Source organism: Garra rufa, chromosome 1 (assembly GCF_049309525.1).
Source record: "Garra rufa chromosome 1, GarRuf1.0, whole genome shotgun sequence".
Lineage (NCBI taxonomy): Eukaryota > Metazoa > Chordata > Actinopteri > Cypriniformes > Cyprinidae > Garra > Garra rufa.
This window is the reverse complement of record NC_133361.1, coordinates 98,863,864-98,880,770: the sequence shown is the minus strand read 5'-3', so window position 1 is coordinate 98,880,770 and position 16,907 is coordinate 98,863,864. Positions and strand designations below refer to the sequence as shown.

The following is a 16,907-nucleotide window of genomic DNA, read 5'->3' as shown; positions in this document are numbered from 1 at the left end:
ATAAACCTGTAATATTTTTTAGTAACTGCGCTCATGAATTTAAAACGGTAGTAATCTTATGATTAAATGGGGCATATGATGATGCTAAAAAGAGCATTATTTTGTGTGTTATAATGCTATGTGTTTATGCAGTTCGAGGTTCAAAAAACATGTTATTTTCCACTTACTGTACATTATTGTTGCTCCGCTATGCCCTGCCTTTCTGAAACGCTTGAAGCTTGCTTCGTGAACAGACACTGCGCTAGTGATACAAAACACACAGGTCTGTTAAGAGCAATACTTTTAATAAGGTAGCCTAACATATTTTAACAAACAAATCACTCCCAAATGAGAAATTAGCAGCACAGTAATTACTGACACCGTAAAGGGTAGGCTATTTAAATAAAAGAAGAACGAAAAATGGCGCGGTGTTTATATATATATATAAATTATTTATAAATAAATATACATTGTATATAACGTATGTGTATATAGGCCTATATATAAAATACATACGTATATTATTTTGAAACCCAAAAGGCTCAAACATTATTAACAAACGTGCGTGTTTATTTGAGCACTTCCGGCAGTGAACAAGCAGCCTACAAAACGCTAAAATAAATCAAAGAAATAATACATTTAAATAAGAAACTAGCCTAAATAAGAGTGTTAAATAGGCTATTCAACAAACATTCGTTGCAAAAATTCCTAAAACCTTGCCCAGACCTATTCCGACATCTCATGAGAATTACTGGCCCGAGTCCGACTGGAACCGGTCTTGTTTCTCTTTCTCTTCCGCACTGCACAGCTGCTGTAATAGCAATGTGATTACATTTATTTTTGTTTCTTTTGGTTATAAAGATATTTTAGAAATATATTTGTAACACTTTTTATTTGTTAAATTCAAGTTGTTGTTTTTTAAAGTATCGACCAAGCGGCCAGCGGCAAACAGATCAATTTAGCACTCTCAAGTCATCACGATTTAAATTAAAATCCATAGATATAAAAAACTTGAAGCATATCACAATATTAGTTTAATCATTTAACCTAGATAAATGTGTGCTATTAGGCTAGGGTTACCACTTTTAATACCCAAAAATAAGGGACGCATTCGGGGGGGCTGGGGGGGGGGGGGGTCATCTCCAAAATGCTGCAGTAAAAAGGTTTCATATGAGTTGTGCATATAATATGGGACGTCCTGAATAAGAACTGATCATTGTTTTTTTCTACTTTTTAGAAATGGGGTCTATATACCCCGTTAAAATGTAATCATGTCCCATATCTCAAAAATGCTGCGGTAAAAAGGTTTCATATGAGTTTTGCATATAATATGGGCCGTCCTGAATAAGAACTGATCATTATTTGTTTTTTCTACTTATTAGACTCTAAAGTCTAATAATGTCCCATTTCTCAAAAAAGAACCGTCAAGTACACCAATAAATAAAACGGATATTAAAGCAGAAATGCAAATAAATAAGTAAGTAAAAATTCACAAGCATTTTGTAGTATTATCAAAGAGTATAGTACTTCTATACTCTTTGGTATTATCTCTCAGTCCTGGGCGTCTAAATGAAAAGCGCTCTGCAAGCGCATTCTCTGTGATGTTTCTGAAACTACCGTAATCACTGTAATATGCGCACACATTTAAAATCAATCGCGGCTGGCTTGACCATGTTTTTCTGAACCGCGGCTGGCTTTACCGCAGTGATTATTTGCATGAGACGCTGCTTTTAAAAAAATTATAAAAAATACGGGACAAAACCCGCCCCGTATTGATTCATTCTCAAATACGGGACGATTCCGTATTTTAAGGGACGGGTGGCAACCCTATATTAGGCGCATATCCAGTCGTTTGTGCGGAGAGTAAAGCTGAAGCGCGCTTTGCAGGACACGGAGGCTGGTGCGATGTGAAACTTAATTTTTGCTTATACAGGTAAGAGTAATATATCACCGGAACTGTAAAGAACTAATTTAAATAATTCAAATCTAAAACAAAACTCTTTCATTAGCTATAGGCCTAATCCATAAATATACATTTAGGCATTAAAGGCGCGTCCAGTGAGCAGATGACGAGTCAGGATCGGCAACTTTATATTTGTGTCAAATATTAGTTTATTAATAAATAATTTGAATATCTCCTTACTTTTTCCTCTGACACATTCAAGGTGATTATTTTAGCGGTCAGCTTTAGCCTACTGTGTGCATTTGAACTCGGAGGCGCGGTTGTCATTGCGACAGCACAGCCCTAGTTTAGCTTTAACCATTCAAGTGAGCCCGACTGTACTTTAGTAGTGTCTCTCAAATATTGCTCAATCTCTCTCTCTCTCTTTTTTTTTGCTGTCTCTGGGTTAGTGGCAGCAGTCTGATCTTCTTCATTCATATTTAAGCCTGAATGAGAACCGTTTCGCGGGGGGTGCAAAGTGTATGAAAAAAATAGAATATTCGAATCTCAAAATTTTAAATCGAATGCCAACTCACCGAACGAATATTCGAATAATCGAATAATCAAATATTCTGGTCCAGCCCTACTTTATAGCCTAACCCTTTGTGTTCATCTGGCATTGTAAGCTGCTCTCCCAGGTTCAGGAAACAGTCCTCCGTGAAATGTGCATCACCCACTCAAATATTTGCATTTTACTGTTCCAGAACAGTTGTAAATATAACTTAAACACTGATTTCAAGTCGTGTCCTCATTTGAAAGGCCAAACCAAGTAAGTTTGCTTTTCCAATGAAACGTTCTGCGACTCCTCAACATGGCGCTGCAACACTACTACAGCCGGTGAAGTTACGCCTTCTTTCTTGTCATATTCATATTTTTTTATGGGATGTGTAATGCTAACCTACTTACACCGTGACGTGGACAAGTGGGGGGGGGGGGTGTTTGAACGAGCCATTTTAGGGAGTTGTGGCTAAGTCTTAACTTGTATTATAAATTTCTCTTTGGTTTTGAGACTTTAGGCTTTGCAGCTTCACCAATCTTATCTAGGCACCAACAGCTTGTAACACTCCAAAGGAAACCATATCATATGACCCCTTTAATTATCTTTATTATTGATATCCCACACCCCAGCTTTACCAAATCTGCTTCTGGTGCCACCATCTGTAGGACCTACAGGCACTGCTCTCAAATGTTAGTTTGTTCATGTTTCTCAGCTTATAACAAGTTACTGAAAATTAACCCTTTTTATTTTATTTCAGAGTTGATTAAAGAAAAAGAAGAGAATGAAGAATCAAGTCAAGTTAAGGAGAAAAATCATTACAAAACTGGAGAGAAATCGTATAAATGTTCACACTGTAACAAGAGTTTTAGTCAGTCAGTACATTTGAAAACGCATGAGATGATCCACACTGGAGAGAAACCTTACAAGTGTTCACACTGCAACAAGAAATTTATTCGGTCAGCATGTCTGAAAATACATGAGAGGATCCACACTGGAGAGAAACCTTATAAGTGTTCACACTGCAACAGGAGTTTTAGTCAGTCAGCATATATGAAAACACATAAGAGGATCCACACTGGAGAGAAACCTTATGAGTGTTCACACTGCAACAAGAGATTTAATCAGTCAGAACATTTGAAAAGGCATGAGAGGATCCACACTGGAGAGAAACCTTATGAGTGTTCACACTGCAACAAGAGATTTATTCAGTCATCATCTCTGAAAATACATGAGAGGATCCACACTGGAGAGAAACCTTATGAGTGTTCACACTGCAACAAGAGATTTAGTCAGTCAGTTCTTTTGAAAACACATGAGATGAATCACACTGGAGAGAAACCTTATACAGTAAATGCTCACACTGCAACAAGAGATTTAGTCAGTCATCAGATCTGAAAATACATGAGAGGATCCACCCTGGAAAATAACCATATCATTGCACTGCACATGAGAAGCATTTTATTCAATCATCTGTTATACACAGTCATGCAGAATATCTCTGGCAGATTTACACATACTGGTCTGGCATGTACTGTATATGTATATCCACCCCTACTGGTTAATTAGTAGGAGAGAAATCAATCTCATTAGTTTTCACTTTTATTTTCAGTAGTTAATGATCATTTTGCTTTGAGTCATTATTAAATGTTACTTTTTTTATTAATACATTATCTTTACTTTTTATATTTTATTAACAACATTTGTGACCCTGGAGCACAAAACCAGTCTTAAGTCGCTGGGGTATATTTGTAGCAATAGCCAAAAATACATCGCATGGGTCAAAATTTATGATTTTTCTTTTATGCCAAAAATCGTTAGGAAATTATGTAAAGATCATGTTCCATGAAGATTTTTTTGTAAAATTCCTACTGTAAATATATCAAAATGTAATTTTTGATTAGTAAAATGCATTGTTAAGAACCTAATTTGGAGAACTTCAAAGGTGATTTTCTCAGTATTTTGATTTTTTTGCATCCTCAGATTCCTGATTTTCATACAGATGTCTCTCAGCCAAATATTGTCCTATCCTAACAAACAATACATCAATAGAAAGCCTATTTATTGAGCTTTTACATGATGTATACATCTCAGTTTTGTAAAATTTAACCTTATGACTGGTTTTGTGGTCCAGGGTCACATTTGTGGTCAACTGATGTATTTGCATGAGAACATTTTTTTTTTAGCTTTAATAGTTGAAAGCCATGATGTTTTAGGCTTTATTTGAAATATCTAAATAAAACTTTAAAATGGAATTGAATTACAAGCCTTTATTGTCTTTGTGTGTTTCTGCATACAGTGAAATTAGGAGCATGACTCTTGACTGGTGTTAGAAAAAAAAAACATGTAATACAGACAATATATGAGACTAGAGACTACAGACTGTACAGTATCATTATAAAAGTATGTACTACAACCGACAATATTTATAATAACTCTGCACATTAAGATATACATAGGCCTATATAAAGGGCTGGAAATGGGGGAGACGCAGGGGGGTGAATTTCAAGGGGGGGACGGCGTTTTAGTTTCAACTCGATATAGGCATGGCATTCTGGCTAATGCAAGAGGGGCCGGACTATTTTCTTTAATGTGGGCCGGTCGGATTTATATATATATATATATACAGGGGTTGGACAAAAAAACTGAAACACCTGGTTTTAGACCACAGTTAGTATGGTGTTGGGCCTCCTTTTTTTGGCCAATAGAGCATTTCGTCTTTGGAATTGTCATATACAAGTCCTGCACAGTGCCTGCACACCATAAATAGTTTTTACATGCCAACAGTGCATATGATGGGTTTTTAGCGCTTGCATTATGTGTTTTCCCCGTGGGCCGCTGTACAATGTGATTTGGCCCATTGTGTTAATTATATATATATATACTGCTCAAAAAAATAAAGGGAACACTTAAACATCACAATGTAACTCAAAGTCAATCACACTTCTGTGAAATCAAACTGCCCACTTAGGAAGCAACACTGATTGACAATTAATTTCACATGCTGTTGTGCAAATGGAATAGACAACAGGTGGAAATTATAGGCAATTAGCAAGACAACCCCAATCAGGGAGTGGTTCTGCAGGTGGTGACCACAGACCACTTCTCAGTTCCTGTGCTTTCTGGCTGATGTTTTGGTCACTTTTGAATGCTGGCAGTGCTTTCGCTCTAGTGGTAGCATGAGTCTACAACCCACACAAGTGGCTCAGGTAGTGGAGCTCATCCAGGATGGCACATCAATGCGAGCTGTGGCAAGAAGGTTTGCTGTGTCTGTCAGCATAGTGTCCAGAGCATGTAGGCACTACCAGGAGTGCCAGTACATCAGGAGACGTGGAGGAGACCATAGGAGGGCAACAACCCAGCAGCAGGACCGCTACCTCCGCCTTTGTGCAAGGAGGAATAGGAAGAACACTGCCAGAGCCCTGCAAAATGACCTCCAGCAGGCCCCAAATGTGCATGTGTCTGCTCAAATGGTCAGAAACAGACTCCATGAGGGTGGTATGAGGGCCCGACGTCCACAGGTGGGGGTTGTGCTTACAGCCCAACACCGTGCAGGACGTTTGGCATTTGCCAGAGAACACCAAGACTGGCAAATTTGCCACTGGTGCCCTGTGCTCTTCACAGATGAAAGCAGGTTTACACTGAGCACACGCGACAGAGTCTGGAGACACCGTGGAGTAGGGCTGCACGATTAATCGCTCGATGTTGTGAGCAGAGGTTGCGTTAGACTTTTTCATTGTCTGTCATTTTGACGGACAGGGTCGTAAAAATTCCGTCATAATCTATTATTACCCGTCATTTGAATTTTCATTAGGGCTGTCCCCGAATAGTCGAAGATTCGATGCATCGATATGCGGAGCCTGATTCGACCACCGATCTCACAGTCGAATCTTCGCGGGTGAAACGAGCATCATACCATTTTGGCAAAATGGGGTTGCTCAATGTCTAATTGCACACAGAACTACTGGTTTTGTACGGTTATATTAAGTTATATACAGCCTTTGATTATGATAATGCAGTAAAAACAAAAGTGAAAAGAAAGAAGCATTCAATAAATGTTTTTAACGTGTTTGTGAATTAATTCAACCACCCCTGTGACAGATTTAATTTTCACTTTCCCTGATCCATGACGAGATGAGGACCATCTTGACGGCAGGGATTAGGCCGCGATCACACCGAACGTGTTTTTGCAGTTGGAGGCGCCTCTTTTGAATGGTTTTCTGTTGGCAGTGAGCGTCCTGCGCGCTGTTTATGCGCCCCCGGCGCCTCGCGTTTTTGCAGGAGCGCTCTGAGCGCCTGAAGTTGAAAAAAAATCAACTCTGAGCGGAAAAACGCCCAACGTCATTCGCGTTCTTTTCCATTGTCCAATCGAATGAACGGAGAGGCGGGCCTTCTGTTATGGTGACGAAAGTTTACCGTTGCTTAAAAAGTCCGGAGACTGCAAGAAATGGAGGAGAAACCTTTGGTGTCTGTCGTGGGTAACCCGGAGCTGTATTATTTAGGGTTTCTGTTAATATGACAGTTTACTTAACAGCAAAAAACTAAGATTTTAGAGCGCTCGCGCTATAATCCTTTGATTTGACTGACAGGACAGCTGTTTCGGTCGTTGCTTAGCAACATAAAAAACCCCGCAGCACACTGCTCTTTTATTAAAAGTCACCAAAAAAGGCAGTGCTGTGCGCCTCGCGTTTTTAGAACTAAAAGACGCGTTCGGTGTTTTTATTTAAACCTAAATAAGTTTGTCTGTCAGTTGGCAGGCAGTTTTGGTCGCTTTATTAAAAGTTGTTGCTGTGTGCAGTGTGTAAAATAAAATAAAAATAGTTTTACCCTCCTGCTGACTATAGTGTCGTGCCCCTCCCAACCCATTCACACACACACATAGGCCTAGATGATTCGACTATCGGCCGACTATAGAAAGATTCGAAAATTCTGATTCGACTATGAAAATTCATAGTCGGGGACAGCCCTAATTTTCATATTATAATAATACATTTAATTGCTTTTATTTTTGTTCAAATTTTCATTTTTAATAATGAACCTACAATGCAAGCATACTGTATAGGTTTTTGCATTTATTTATGAAGGGAACAGATGAACAGAAACTGCGTTACTTTTCGTGTTCAATACCACACTCAGGAGTGACAAAAACAACAAAACATGCTAGGGCTGGGTAAAAAAATATCGATTTCTCGATTTGAATAGATTCTCATTTTTATAGACTAATATTTCTTAAATCCCAATCGATCTTTCGGTATATGCTGTTTGTGAAGAGTAGGCTACATAGTGTGCCTCATTTGTTACTTTCAATATGAAAAAGCCTCAGATTTCAAATTCTGTCCATTTCGTTAGAAAATTCAAGTAATAAATACCGTTTTGGCGCTCTTTAATGTGGCGTGATAGATCGCTGTAGCCTTAACTGGGTACTGGTGTAATCAAACGCATAGCAAAGGATTCGTAAGAGTTTCTTTTTTTTCTGTATAACGTGCTCTGAGCGAACACTGGAGCGCATTTGCCACCAACTGGACAGGGGTGGGAACTACAGTTACAAATTACAATAGATCACCCTCTGTGTGGTGTATTCCGTCAAAGTGACGGACAGCCTTCAGATTTTTCCGTCACTGATTAAAACATTCCGTCAATGACTGAAAATTTTCGGTTAACGCAACCTCTGGTAGTGAGGCGCGTTTTGTCAATGAAGCCGGTACTTTGATTAGTAGTAAATCTCCAGCACGTGCATTCAGCTGGAGCGGCAAGTAATACACAGAGACGTAAATCACTGACAAGCCATGCCAAATCGCGCTCGAAATCGAATGATCGCACATCTGGGACATCATGTCTCGCTCCATCCACCAACGCCGCGTTGCACCCCAGACTGTCCAGGAGTTGGCAGATGCTTTAGTCCAGGTCTGGGAGGAGATCCCTCAGGAGACCATCCGCCACCTCATCAGGAGCATGCCCAGGTGTTGTAGGGGGGTCATACAGGCACGTGGAGGCTACACACAATACTGAGCCTCATATTGACTTGTTTTAAAGACTTTACATTAAAGTTGCATCAGCCTGTAGTGTGTTTTTCCACTTCAATTTTGAGTGTGACTCCAAATCCAGACCTCCATGGGTTAATACATTTGATTTTTATTGATAATTTTTGTGTGGTTCTGTTGTCAGCAAATTCAACTATGTAAAGAACAAAGTATTTAATAAGAATATTTCCTTCATTCAGACCTACCCCATTGGATCACATAGATGCGTCCACCATCTTGGAACGATCAACTTTACGTCATTTGCCATATAGTAGTTTCGTAGACCAATGGCTGTGCAGGACTGTGGCATTTCCAATTTTCAGTGATTGCTATGGTGAATGACAGATCTATGGGTGAATGACGTCAAGTTGACTGCTGCAAAATGGCGGGCGGCTTACGTATCGTGGCCCATAGAAACAGTCGCTAAGAGATATCTATGTATATACTGAAGGAATGGAAGTCGGAAGACATCACGGTATGTCCGAATTCATAGTATTCGAAATTCAGTAGGCGAGAAGTACCCAGATGACCTACTGCTTCCGGCCGAATTCTCTAGTAGGCATACCATGGACACTTTCCTATCCCATGAGGCTCCGCGAGAGGAGGCGTCATATTCGAAAAATGGCGAAAAGTGGAGACGCGGCTTTTATCTCAGGATAAAACATTGTTTATTGTGATTAAATACACTTGTTTAACACAATCTAAATAAACGGTTGACGTATTGAAAGTTTAAACATTGTAAATCGATGAGGTGAGTTTGTGAATCGGCTGTAAGAAGTTGTTTTGTACATCAGCTTGTTAACACATTTATTTTAACGGAGACATTCGTTGTTAAGCAGTTTAATGAAATTAGAAAATTAAACAAATTAAAATGATTTGTTTCCTCTTTTACTAGTGTTAATTTTTAGTTGAGATTTTGTTGGCTTCATATCAAGCTAGTAATAAGTAAAGTTATGCTTCAGCTTGTCAATGATTACTGTTTTGACATTACAGGGACTGATGAACACACTCATCTCCTTATTCACTGGAGAGTGGCTAATGAAACCCTCTTCACTGGAAGGAGAAATGCTGCCATCAAAGGTTTTGAGTAAGTAAACAAATTATGTAAAATGTACTTTTATTCAGGTGCTGTTGACACTGAATGTAGTAACTTACACACCAACACTTCAAGCAAAGGTTTTACTGCATTATTTTTATGCTTGATTTCTGTGCATTTATTGTGATAGAGTTTTTGTGACAGAGCAGAAGCTAGATGGGAAAATTTCTGCTGCCCAAGTTAAAAGAAAGTGGGAAAACCTACACTGTTAATTATTTCCCTGTTAAATAACACGAAATTACTGGCAGCAGGGTTACCATTATTTTCCTGTTATTTTAACAGTTAATTACTGTTAATGTTTTTTTACAGTGCACTCACCGTAATGTTTTTCAACAGGAATTTACTGTGAATCACAGAATAAAACATGAAATAACTGGCAGCAGTGTTACCATTATTTTCCTGTTAAATAGGCTATATGTCGAACGTCACCTGACCAACCCCGGAAAACAGGTCTCATTGCTTCCGCTTGTCGGAGAACGTGTTAATAGCCGTAATAAATAATGGCGATATCGACGGACTTTTAAGGTAATCAGTTAAACAAGCCAGCTGTTTATTGTGGACGTTTCATTCGATATTTATATATAAATGTTAGTGAAAAGAATACAAATTTAAAACTTTTATATATCAATCCACATATGTGATGGACATTGGTTATGATCATTTTTAGTGTCTACTTTGAATGAATCTTGAGTAAATCATGTTCATATTTAAAGAGGGATATGCAAAACGCGTGAACCGGAAGCAACGAGACCTGTTTAGCAGAAAACGGAAGCCTGTTGGGCATAACCCCTGTCACCATTTATTTTGTTTCCATTAAATATTAATTATGTTTAGCATAGTAACGTGTACCACTGATTGTTATAGACATATTCTAGCTTGAGTTAATACAAGAATAGGCATAATTCATCAGAAAACACTTAAGTGAAAGAAAACAAATAGTTCCGTGTTGAAATTAACTTTTTTATTGTAATACAAACACAGAAAGGTAAATACATACATACATACATACAACCTGTGCTTTTTTTTTTTTTTTACTGTAAACGAGACAAACTTATATCTAAAGCAAAATTACGACAAACGAGCCGTTTTTGAGATTGACCGTGATTTAGTTTTGTGGTTAGTGGCCGGTGAATGGGAGAACTAGAGGCATATTTTTGAGTATCGTCTGGGTCTCTACACGTGAACTCCAGCATTGAGAACATTGTTCGTACACAGAGTTTACTAAAAAGAAAGTTTTTGAACAACTCACTTTCACTGTTTGAGTCTCCAGCTTGCCAGTCAAGAGGTATCGATCTCAGAGTGTGAGATTCTTATATGTTAATGTTTCTTATATGAGGGTCTTTTTACAACTAGAAGGTTAATATTGTTTTTCACTTATGACAAAACAAACGAATTTGCCGTGCATTTATATGGAAATATACTGTAGGAGCCATTCATCCATCTTTACTCTCCTCAGTATTACGTCGCATTCGGAGATCGATACTTCTTGACTGGCAAGACGGCCGCGCGCCGAGACTCAAAGAGTGAAAGTGAGCTGTTCAAAAACGTTATTTTTAGTAAACTCTGTGTACACGAATAATGTTGTCAATGCTGGAGTTCATGTGTAGAGACCCAGGCAATACTTCGAGCAAAGTTTCATGGTGTGTCGAGCCTTCTTAGTGTTGTAAAAATATCGATTTTGATACGCTCAAAAATATGCCCCTAGTTCTCCCATTCACCGGCCACTGACCAAAAAAACTAAATCACGGTCAATCTCAAAAACGTCTCGTTTGTTGTAATTATGCTTTAGATATAAGTTTGTCTCGTTTACAGTAAAAAAAAAAACAGCCCAGGTTGCATTTTGGCAACAGTTATCCTTTAACACTTAATGGAACTCTTCATCAATAAAGAGCAATAAACAATAAAAACACTGTCACTGCTTAGAACACTAACCATTTTCTCAAAGCACACAATGAGGATCCTTTGCAAAGTCTTGGGTCTGTATAAGAGAGAGAGAAAGAGAGAGAGATGAGTTCCATAATTTCACATTTTTAATCCAAAATTATATCACATGACTTGACCTAACTAAAGCTAATTTTAGAAACAGAACACAAAACAGACAGAATAACATAAAATAATAGAAAAGTGTGATGAGTACAATTCATTGAAAGAACAAAAAAAGAATGGCAAAAGAGCATGAAAGAGGAGTTCAGCATTCTTTTTTGAAAGGCAGTTGAGAATGAACATTAGAATGAATTTCCCCAGCCTCCTGAGTCATTGCTGTTTGAACATGTGTGCAATGTATACATCTTTTCAAATGAAATCCCACTGAAAGTCTATGAGCTTGCGCAAGAGGCATGTGACGTGTGAATTGACGGTTCTTCTTTTTTTCCCCTTTGCAGCCTTTGTCCCTTTTTCTGGGTTTATACCCACCAAGCATCTGAAAAATTACACACTGGTTAAAAATCTAGTAATTCACACAGACTAACAGCACAACAAATGTACATGAACTATCCTCAACATGCACTATCTTCTTGCCTCTGTGAATATTGTAAGGTGCACTAAAACTTTCTAACTTTCTTTTTCGGGACGATTTCAACTTTCTAAATCAAAGTTAATTGCTAAATCCCATTGAAACCATGCTTGAGCCACAGCTATAGGCCAGAAAACATGCAGGTGTTAACAGACAATATCTTACCTCTGGATGAATTCAAGCGTGCAGGCTGCCTCCTCCTGGTACTGTAGGTTAAAGATGTAAAAACAGAAAAAAAAAAAAAAAACGCCAACCCTGTCACAAAGGTGGACTGGGTCCCTTCGCAAACGATTTGGCCCTCAAGGCTGAGCATCCAGCGCTGGGAGCGGCTTTCCGTTTCTCCTGAAACAGAAAAGTTTTAACTGTCTAATTTCTGTTTTAGTTTTCATTTTGAATACAGTTTAGTTTGATACCATTGAATTCACTACATACACCACTAAACCAAACTTTCTTATCTAAAACCAACTTACCAAGAAGTATCAGACGAAGAGTTGCAGGTATAGAGAGTGAACTCTCAAGGTCAGCTGCAGTGGCATATACCTAGGACATAGAACAAATTAAACACAATATTATTGACATAAGACTACCACTGAGTGAGATAGATAGATATACAGATAGAATGAGAGATAAAAATAGTCACACCAGCATGTCTGGTAGCCCAAACAGCTATAATCCATCAAAGACGATATCAGCTATAAGTAAATAGATTTATGTTAGCCGTTTGATTTTCAGGATGAATCTGCTTTAACCAGACGTGAACATGGCAAGAATTCCACACAGGGCTCTCAAGTCTCACGCATTCACCGTGAGACACACGCATTTTAGCCAGTTCACACGCTCTCACGCCACACCTTGTATTTCTCACGCTGAAAAGTAAGAGATAAGGATAACTTGTATATAGAATTAATAGACGAGGCACAAGCATGCGACGTTAAGTTCTCTGCCGAGTTCATAACTACCAGTCAATCAGAAATAAGAATTTGTGGTGTCCGGGTAAATTACGTGATCCCGCCAAGTGTATTCGTTACTAGGCAACATGGGTGAGCCCGCAGCCCCGCACACACGGAGTGAAATTTGAAAGTGCAAGAACGAAGAATGCAGTAGGTTCACTAATCTATATAGAGAACTGGATTGCTCATGACGTCATAAAAGTGAAGCCTCCGCGCCGCCATCTTAGTATTCCCTAGTGTGCGTACACGTTCTATTGAATTAATAGGGAATTGTATGATTTTAACGAGAAAAAAATTGCCTAACGACACACCGTTTTTATATCCGATGCCTTCCTCCACGGAAATAGGATGTCGCCGGTCTTGGTTAACAGCAGGTGGCAGTAATGCATTATTTTAGTTTGTGCTCCGCCCTTTAAATGAAGAAAGTAGAAGAAGAAGCTATTGCTACAGGTACGGAATGTCCTTCGATTAACCTTGACAAGTGATGGATATTATCACTTGGATTGCCTTCTTCTAGTGTTCATTCTGAATAGATTTGTGATAATTGTGAAGTATGAGTACAACTTTATTCACATTGTGTACGTTAGTTATTTGTCGTTTTTTGGCTACATTGAATACCAATTGCTAGCTAGCTAGTTTTTATTTTAAGATAATAATGAATAATCACAACGAATAACGTTAACTACTTTACTGTTTTTGTTTTTGTTTTGCAAAAAAAGAGAGATTCGCCTTCGTCGAAGGGCTTCACAGTTAAGAAAGAAAGTGACAAACTGTTGCATGAGGAAATTGATGCTATGAATTGCTGTATTATAATGTAAATACTAATATAAAACGGCATAGCTTGATATATACTGTGTTAACCTGTTTGTTTGTTTGTTTGAAAACTACTACACATTTGTTTTGACTTCTAAAACGTAATTTAAGATAAATATTTAAAGAATTAACCAATGTACAATTTACAATTAAAAAGAGAGAGCCATGGTCAATGTAAAAAAATCAAAGGTTTAATTATTTTATTGAGTAATTTATTAAATATTGAATTTTTTAATTATTGAATTGGTGGTGGTGATGACTACTGACAGTTGAAGCTAATATATATTACTGATTTTTGTGCAGAACAAGCTTGCCCAGAGTTTTGCGCAGCCGTTTACAGTGTGATGCAGATGATGTTTCCTTTGCAAGGTAGTGGAGCCTGATATTGGTGTAGCTGTCTGCAATGTACTTAATGAGAATGAAAACATGGTTGTTGTATGGTTCCAGGTTGAACATGTGTGCCTCAAGTTCATTGAATGCAGAGCCACCATGGAGTTCCAGAACCTGTGTGGATAGCCTGGCTTTAAATTTGCTGTCCAATTCTGGGATGTGCCTGGTGAGTAAGTGCTGTTGAATGCATCTCTCTGCTGTTTTGCAGACTTGTAGGACACTGTCTGATGGCCTGATAAGTCCACCTCTGGACTTCATATCAATGAGGGTGTGTCCAAGCTCATCTTGTGAAGAACTCTCAACACTGAGTGCTGATAAACAGGTACTACAGTGAATCTTTTTCATAGCTGTTCTAACTACGAAGCCAGCTATGTAACCAACCACAGCCTCTTTGAACATGGACAGACTGGGAAGGCTCGGGATGTGTGTTTCTGTGTTCTCTTCTGTTTCAGTTTGTGTGTCGCTTTGCCGAAATGGCAACATATCAGAAGGTGTTGCCTCCAGTACTACTGTGGTGTCCAATGGGGAGCAGTTTCCACTGGTTTTGATGGCATGTCTCGCTACCATTCTTTTGAATGCTGACTTAAACTGCCTTGCTGTGGGATTGTTGTTACATCCATTTGCGGAGCAAATGGCAGCAAAAAACAACTCAAGGTGGTCTTGGCTAAATTTGTAGGTCAGCAGGTACTGTAACTGAGATGTTGGTGGTCCCACATATGTGTCATATAATTGTTTAAAACTTTTTATTGCCACCAGGAAGCCGAGAAAGGCGTTTTTCTTACCTGTTGCCACCAGGGGTCGTCCATTAATACCAGGCTCTTTCAATCCAGTGATGTAATTGTAAGCTTCCATTAAGAAGGCCATGCTGGTTCTCTCATTATCTTGCCTGAGTGGACTTTTAAATCCCCTAGCAATAGGATTTCTGGAGTTCATCAAATCAAAAAGCCGGTCAAAAATCTCCAGGAACTTGCATGTTGGCTCACAGCCAGCAAACTGTGGGAGCTGCAGGTGTTGCTCACAGAACCTGAGAGCATCTGCCACAATGGTGCTAATGGTCTGCGCAACAAGGTTTACCTTCATTTTTTGACTTTGCCAATCTATATGAGCTGATCTAAGTTTGTTGCCTAAATGTAGCCCTTCATCTTTTTGCAGACTGTGTAATGATTTGATGTATTCCCATTTTATGCTGTTTCCACAGGGATCTACAATAATGCCACAGGACCCCAATGTGTTGCGTACCAGCTTCAGCATATGGCAGACATCCAAGATGACGTGAATCATTCGATGGCTGTTTGATGGATCTGGGAAACTGGGGTTGAGTGTTGTGGGTTGCAAGTCTGCTCCAAGGTCCTTGAGAATGGAAAAATGTGTTGATGGACCATCACACGTAAGGGACACCACCCTCACACCCACATCAGATAGTTTGAGAATGCATTGGCGCACCAGAGTAGCCCTTTCTGAACCAGTCATTCCATGAGTCAGAAAATAGGCCACTGGAGCTTTCCAGTGGTCATGAATGCAGACGGCCATCAATACCAGAACCTCAGTAGCTATTGGTATGTTTTCACTTTGCATTTTTGTGCCAATGTCTACATAGCCCAGCATTCTCTTCCCATCCCACTCGATGTGCTTCATGATGGCCATCTCATCCATCATTAAAGCACAGAGTGTCTCCTGTCCCTTGGCCTGTGCTGCAGCAGCTTTAATTTGGAGAGAGGCTAGTACCTCTTCGCTGAATCCCGGATCTCCTCCGTTGCTGCTGTACCATCTCCTTATCGTTGATGGGTGAGGCAAACCTAAGTCAAAAGTATCCCTGACGTAATTGTAGGCCTTGGCTGAATAAAATTGCAGGGTTAGCGCAAATGATCTAAGGGCAGGATGGTATTTTGCGTGACTACTTTTCTGTCTCTTTAACATTTCCAGTGGCACATCAGGGCAGTTTTCCAGCATGAATGCTCCATTCTCAGACAAGAGCTGGGATGCATTGAGGGACTGAATGACACTCTGAAGGTTTGACATTTTTTTTTGTGTGTCTCCTGTTCTTTTGTTGGGATTGTCTACATTTCTTTTTTAATTCTTTGATTTTTTTTTATCGATTTTAGCAGCTTTGCATTGAGTGTCTTTGGACTACCAAAGCTGTAGCTGTGCTCATTTTCAGTTGGAGCCTGAGGAAGACTTTCTGTTGGGTTGCTAGAATTATCATCACTGCACTGCACTGCCTCTATTTCCCTTAATGGAGGTGGCTTTCTGTGGATCTGTCCCTGAAAAACAAGGTTTTGAGTAATTTATTGAATTTGTTGAATATTTTTTATTGAATTAATGGTGGTGACGACTACTGGCAGTTGGAACTGATATATATTTCATTGATTTTTTGTGCTGAACAAAACTGCCAAGAGTTTTGCCCAGTGTGATGCAGATGATGTTTCCTTTGCAAGGATGTGGAACCTGATATTTGTGTAGCTGTCTGCAAAGTACTAAATGATAATGAAAACATGGTTGTTGTATGGTTTCATGGTCAGTAAAGTCGATCACAGGGCCGACTTTACTGACGAGATGCGCATTGGATATATATATGAATGTTGTCCTGCAATTTATGACTAATACTACAAACCAAAAAAACTTAGGCTGATGATACACTGGTCAACTTTTTGAGCAATGTTGCCGTCAACAGGCAACCAGGTGAGATTCAATTTTGTTACCCATTCTCAA

General features: G+C 39.0%; 1 protein-coding gene across 1 annotated transcript in view; it reads left to right on the top strand.

The window, feature by feature from the left end:
- The window catches only part of LOC141340597 (uncharacterized), a 164,792-nt gene extending 160,458 nt beyond the window's left edge, over positions 1–4,334 (top strand). The window contains exon 7 of the mRNA XM_073845634.1: positions 3,382–4,334. Within this exon, the coding sequence (XP_073701735.1) occupies positions 3,382–3,815 (434 nt within the window). The 3' untranslated portion in view covers positions 3,816–4,334. The remainder of the gene's footprint in view (positions 1–3,381) is intronic.
- The last annotated feature ends 12,573 nt before the right edge of the window (positions 4,335–16,907 follow it).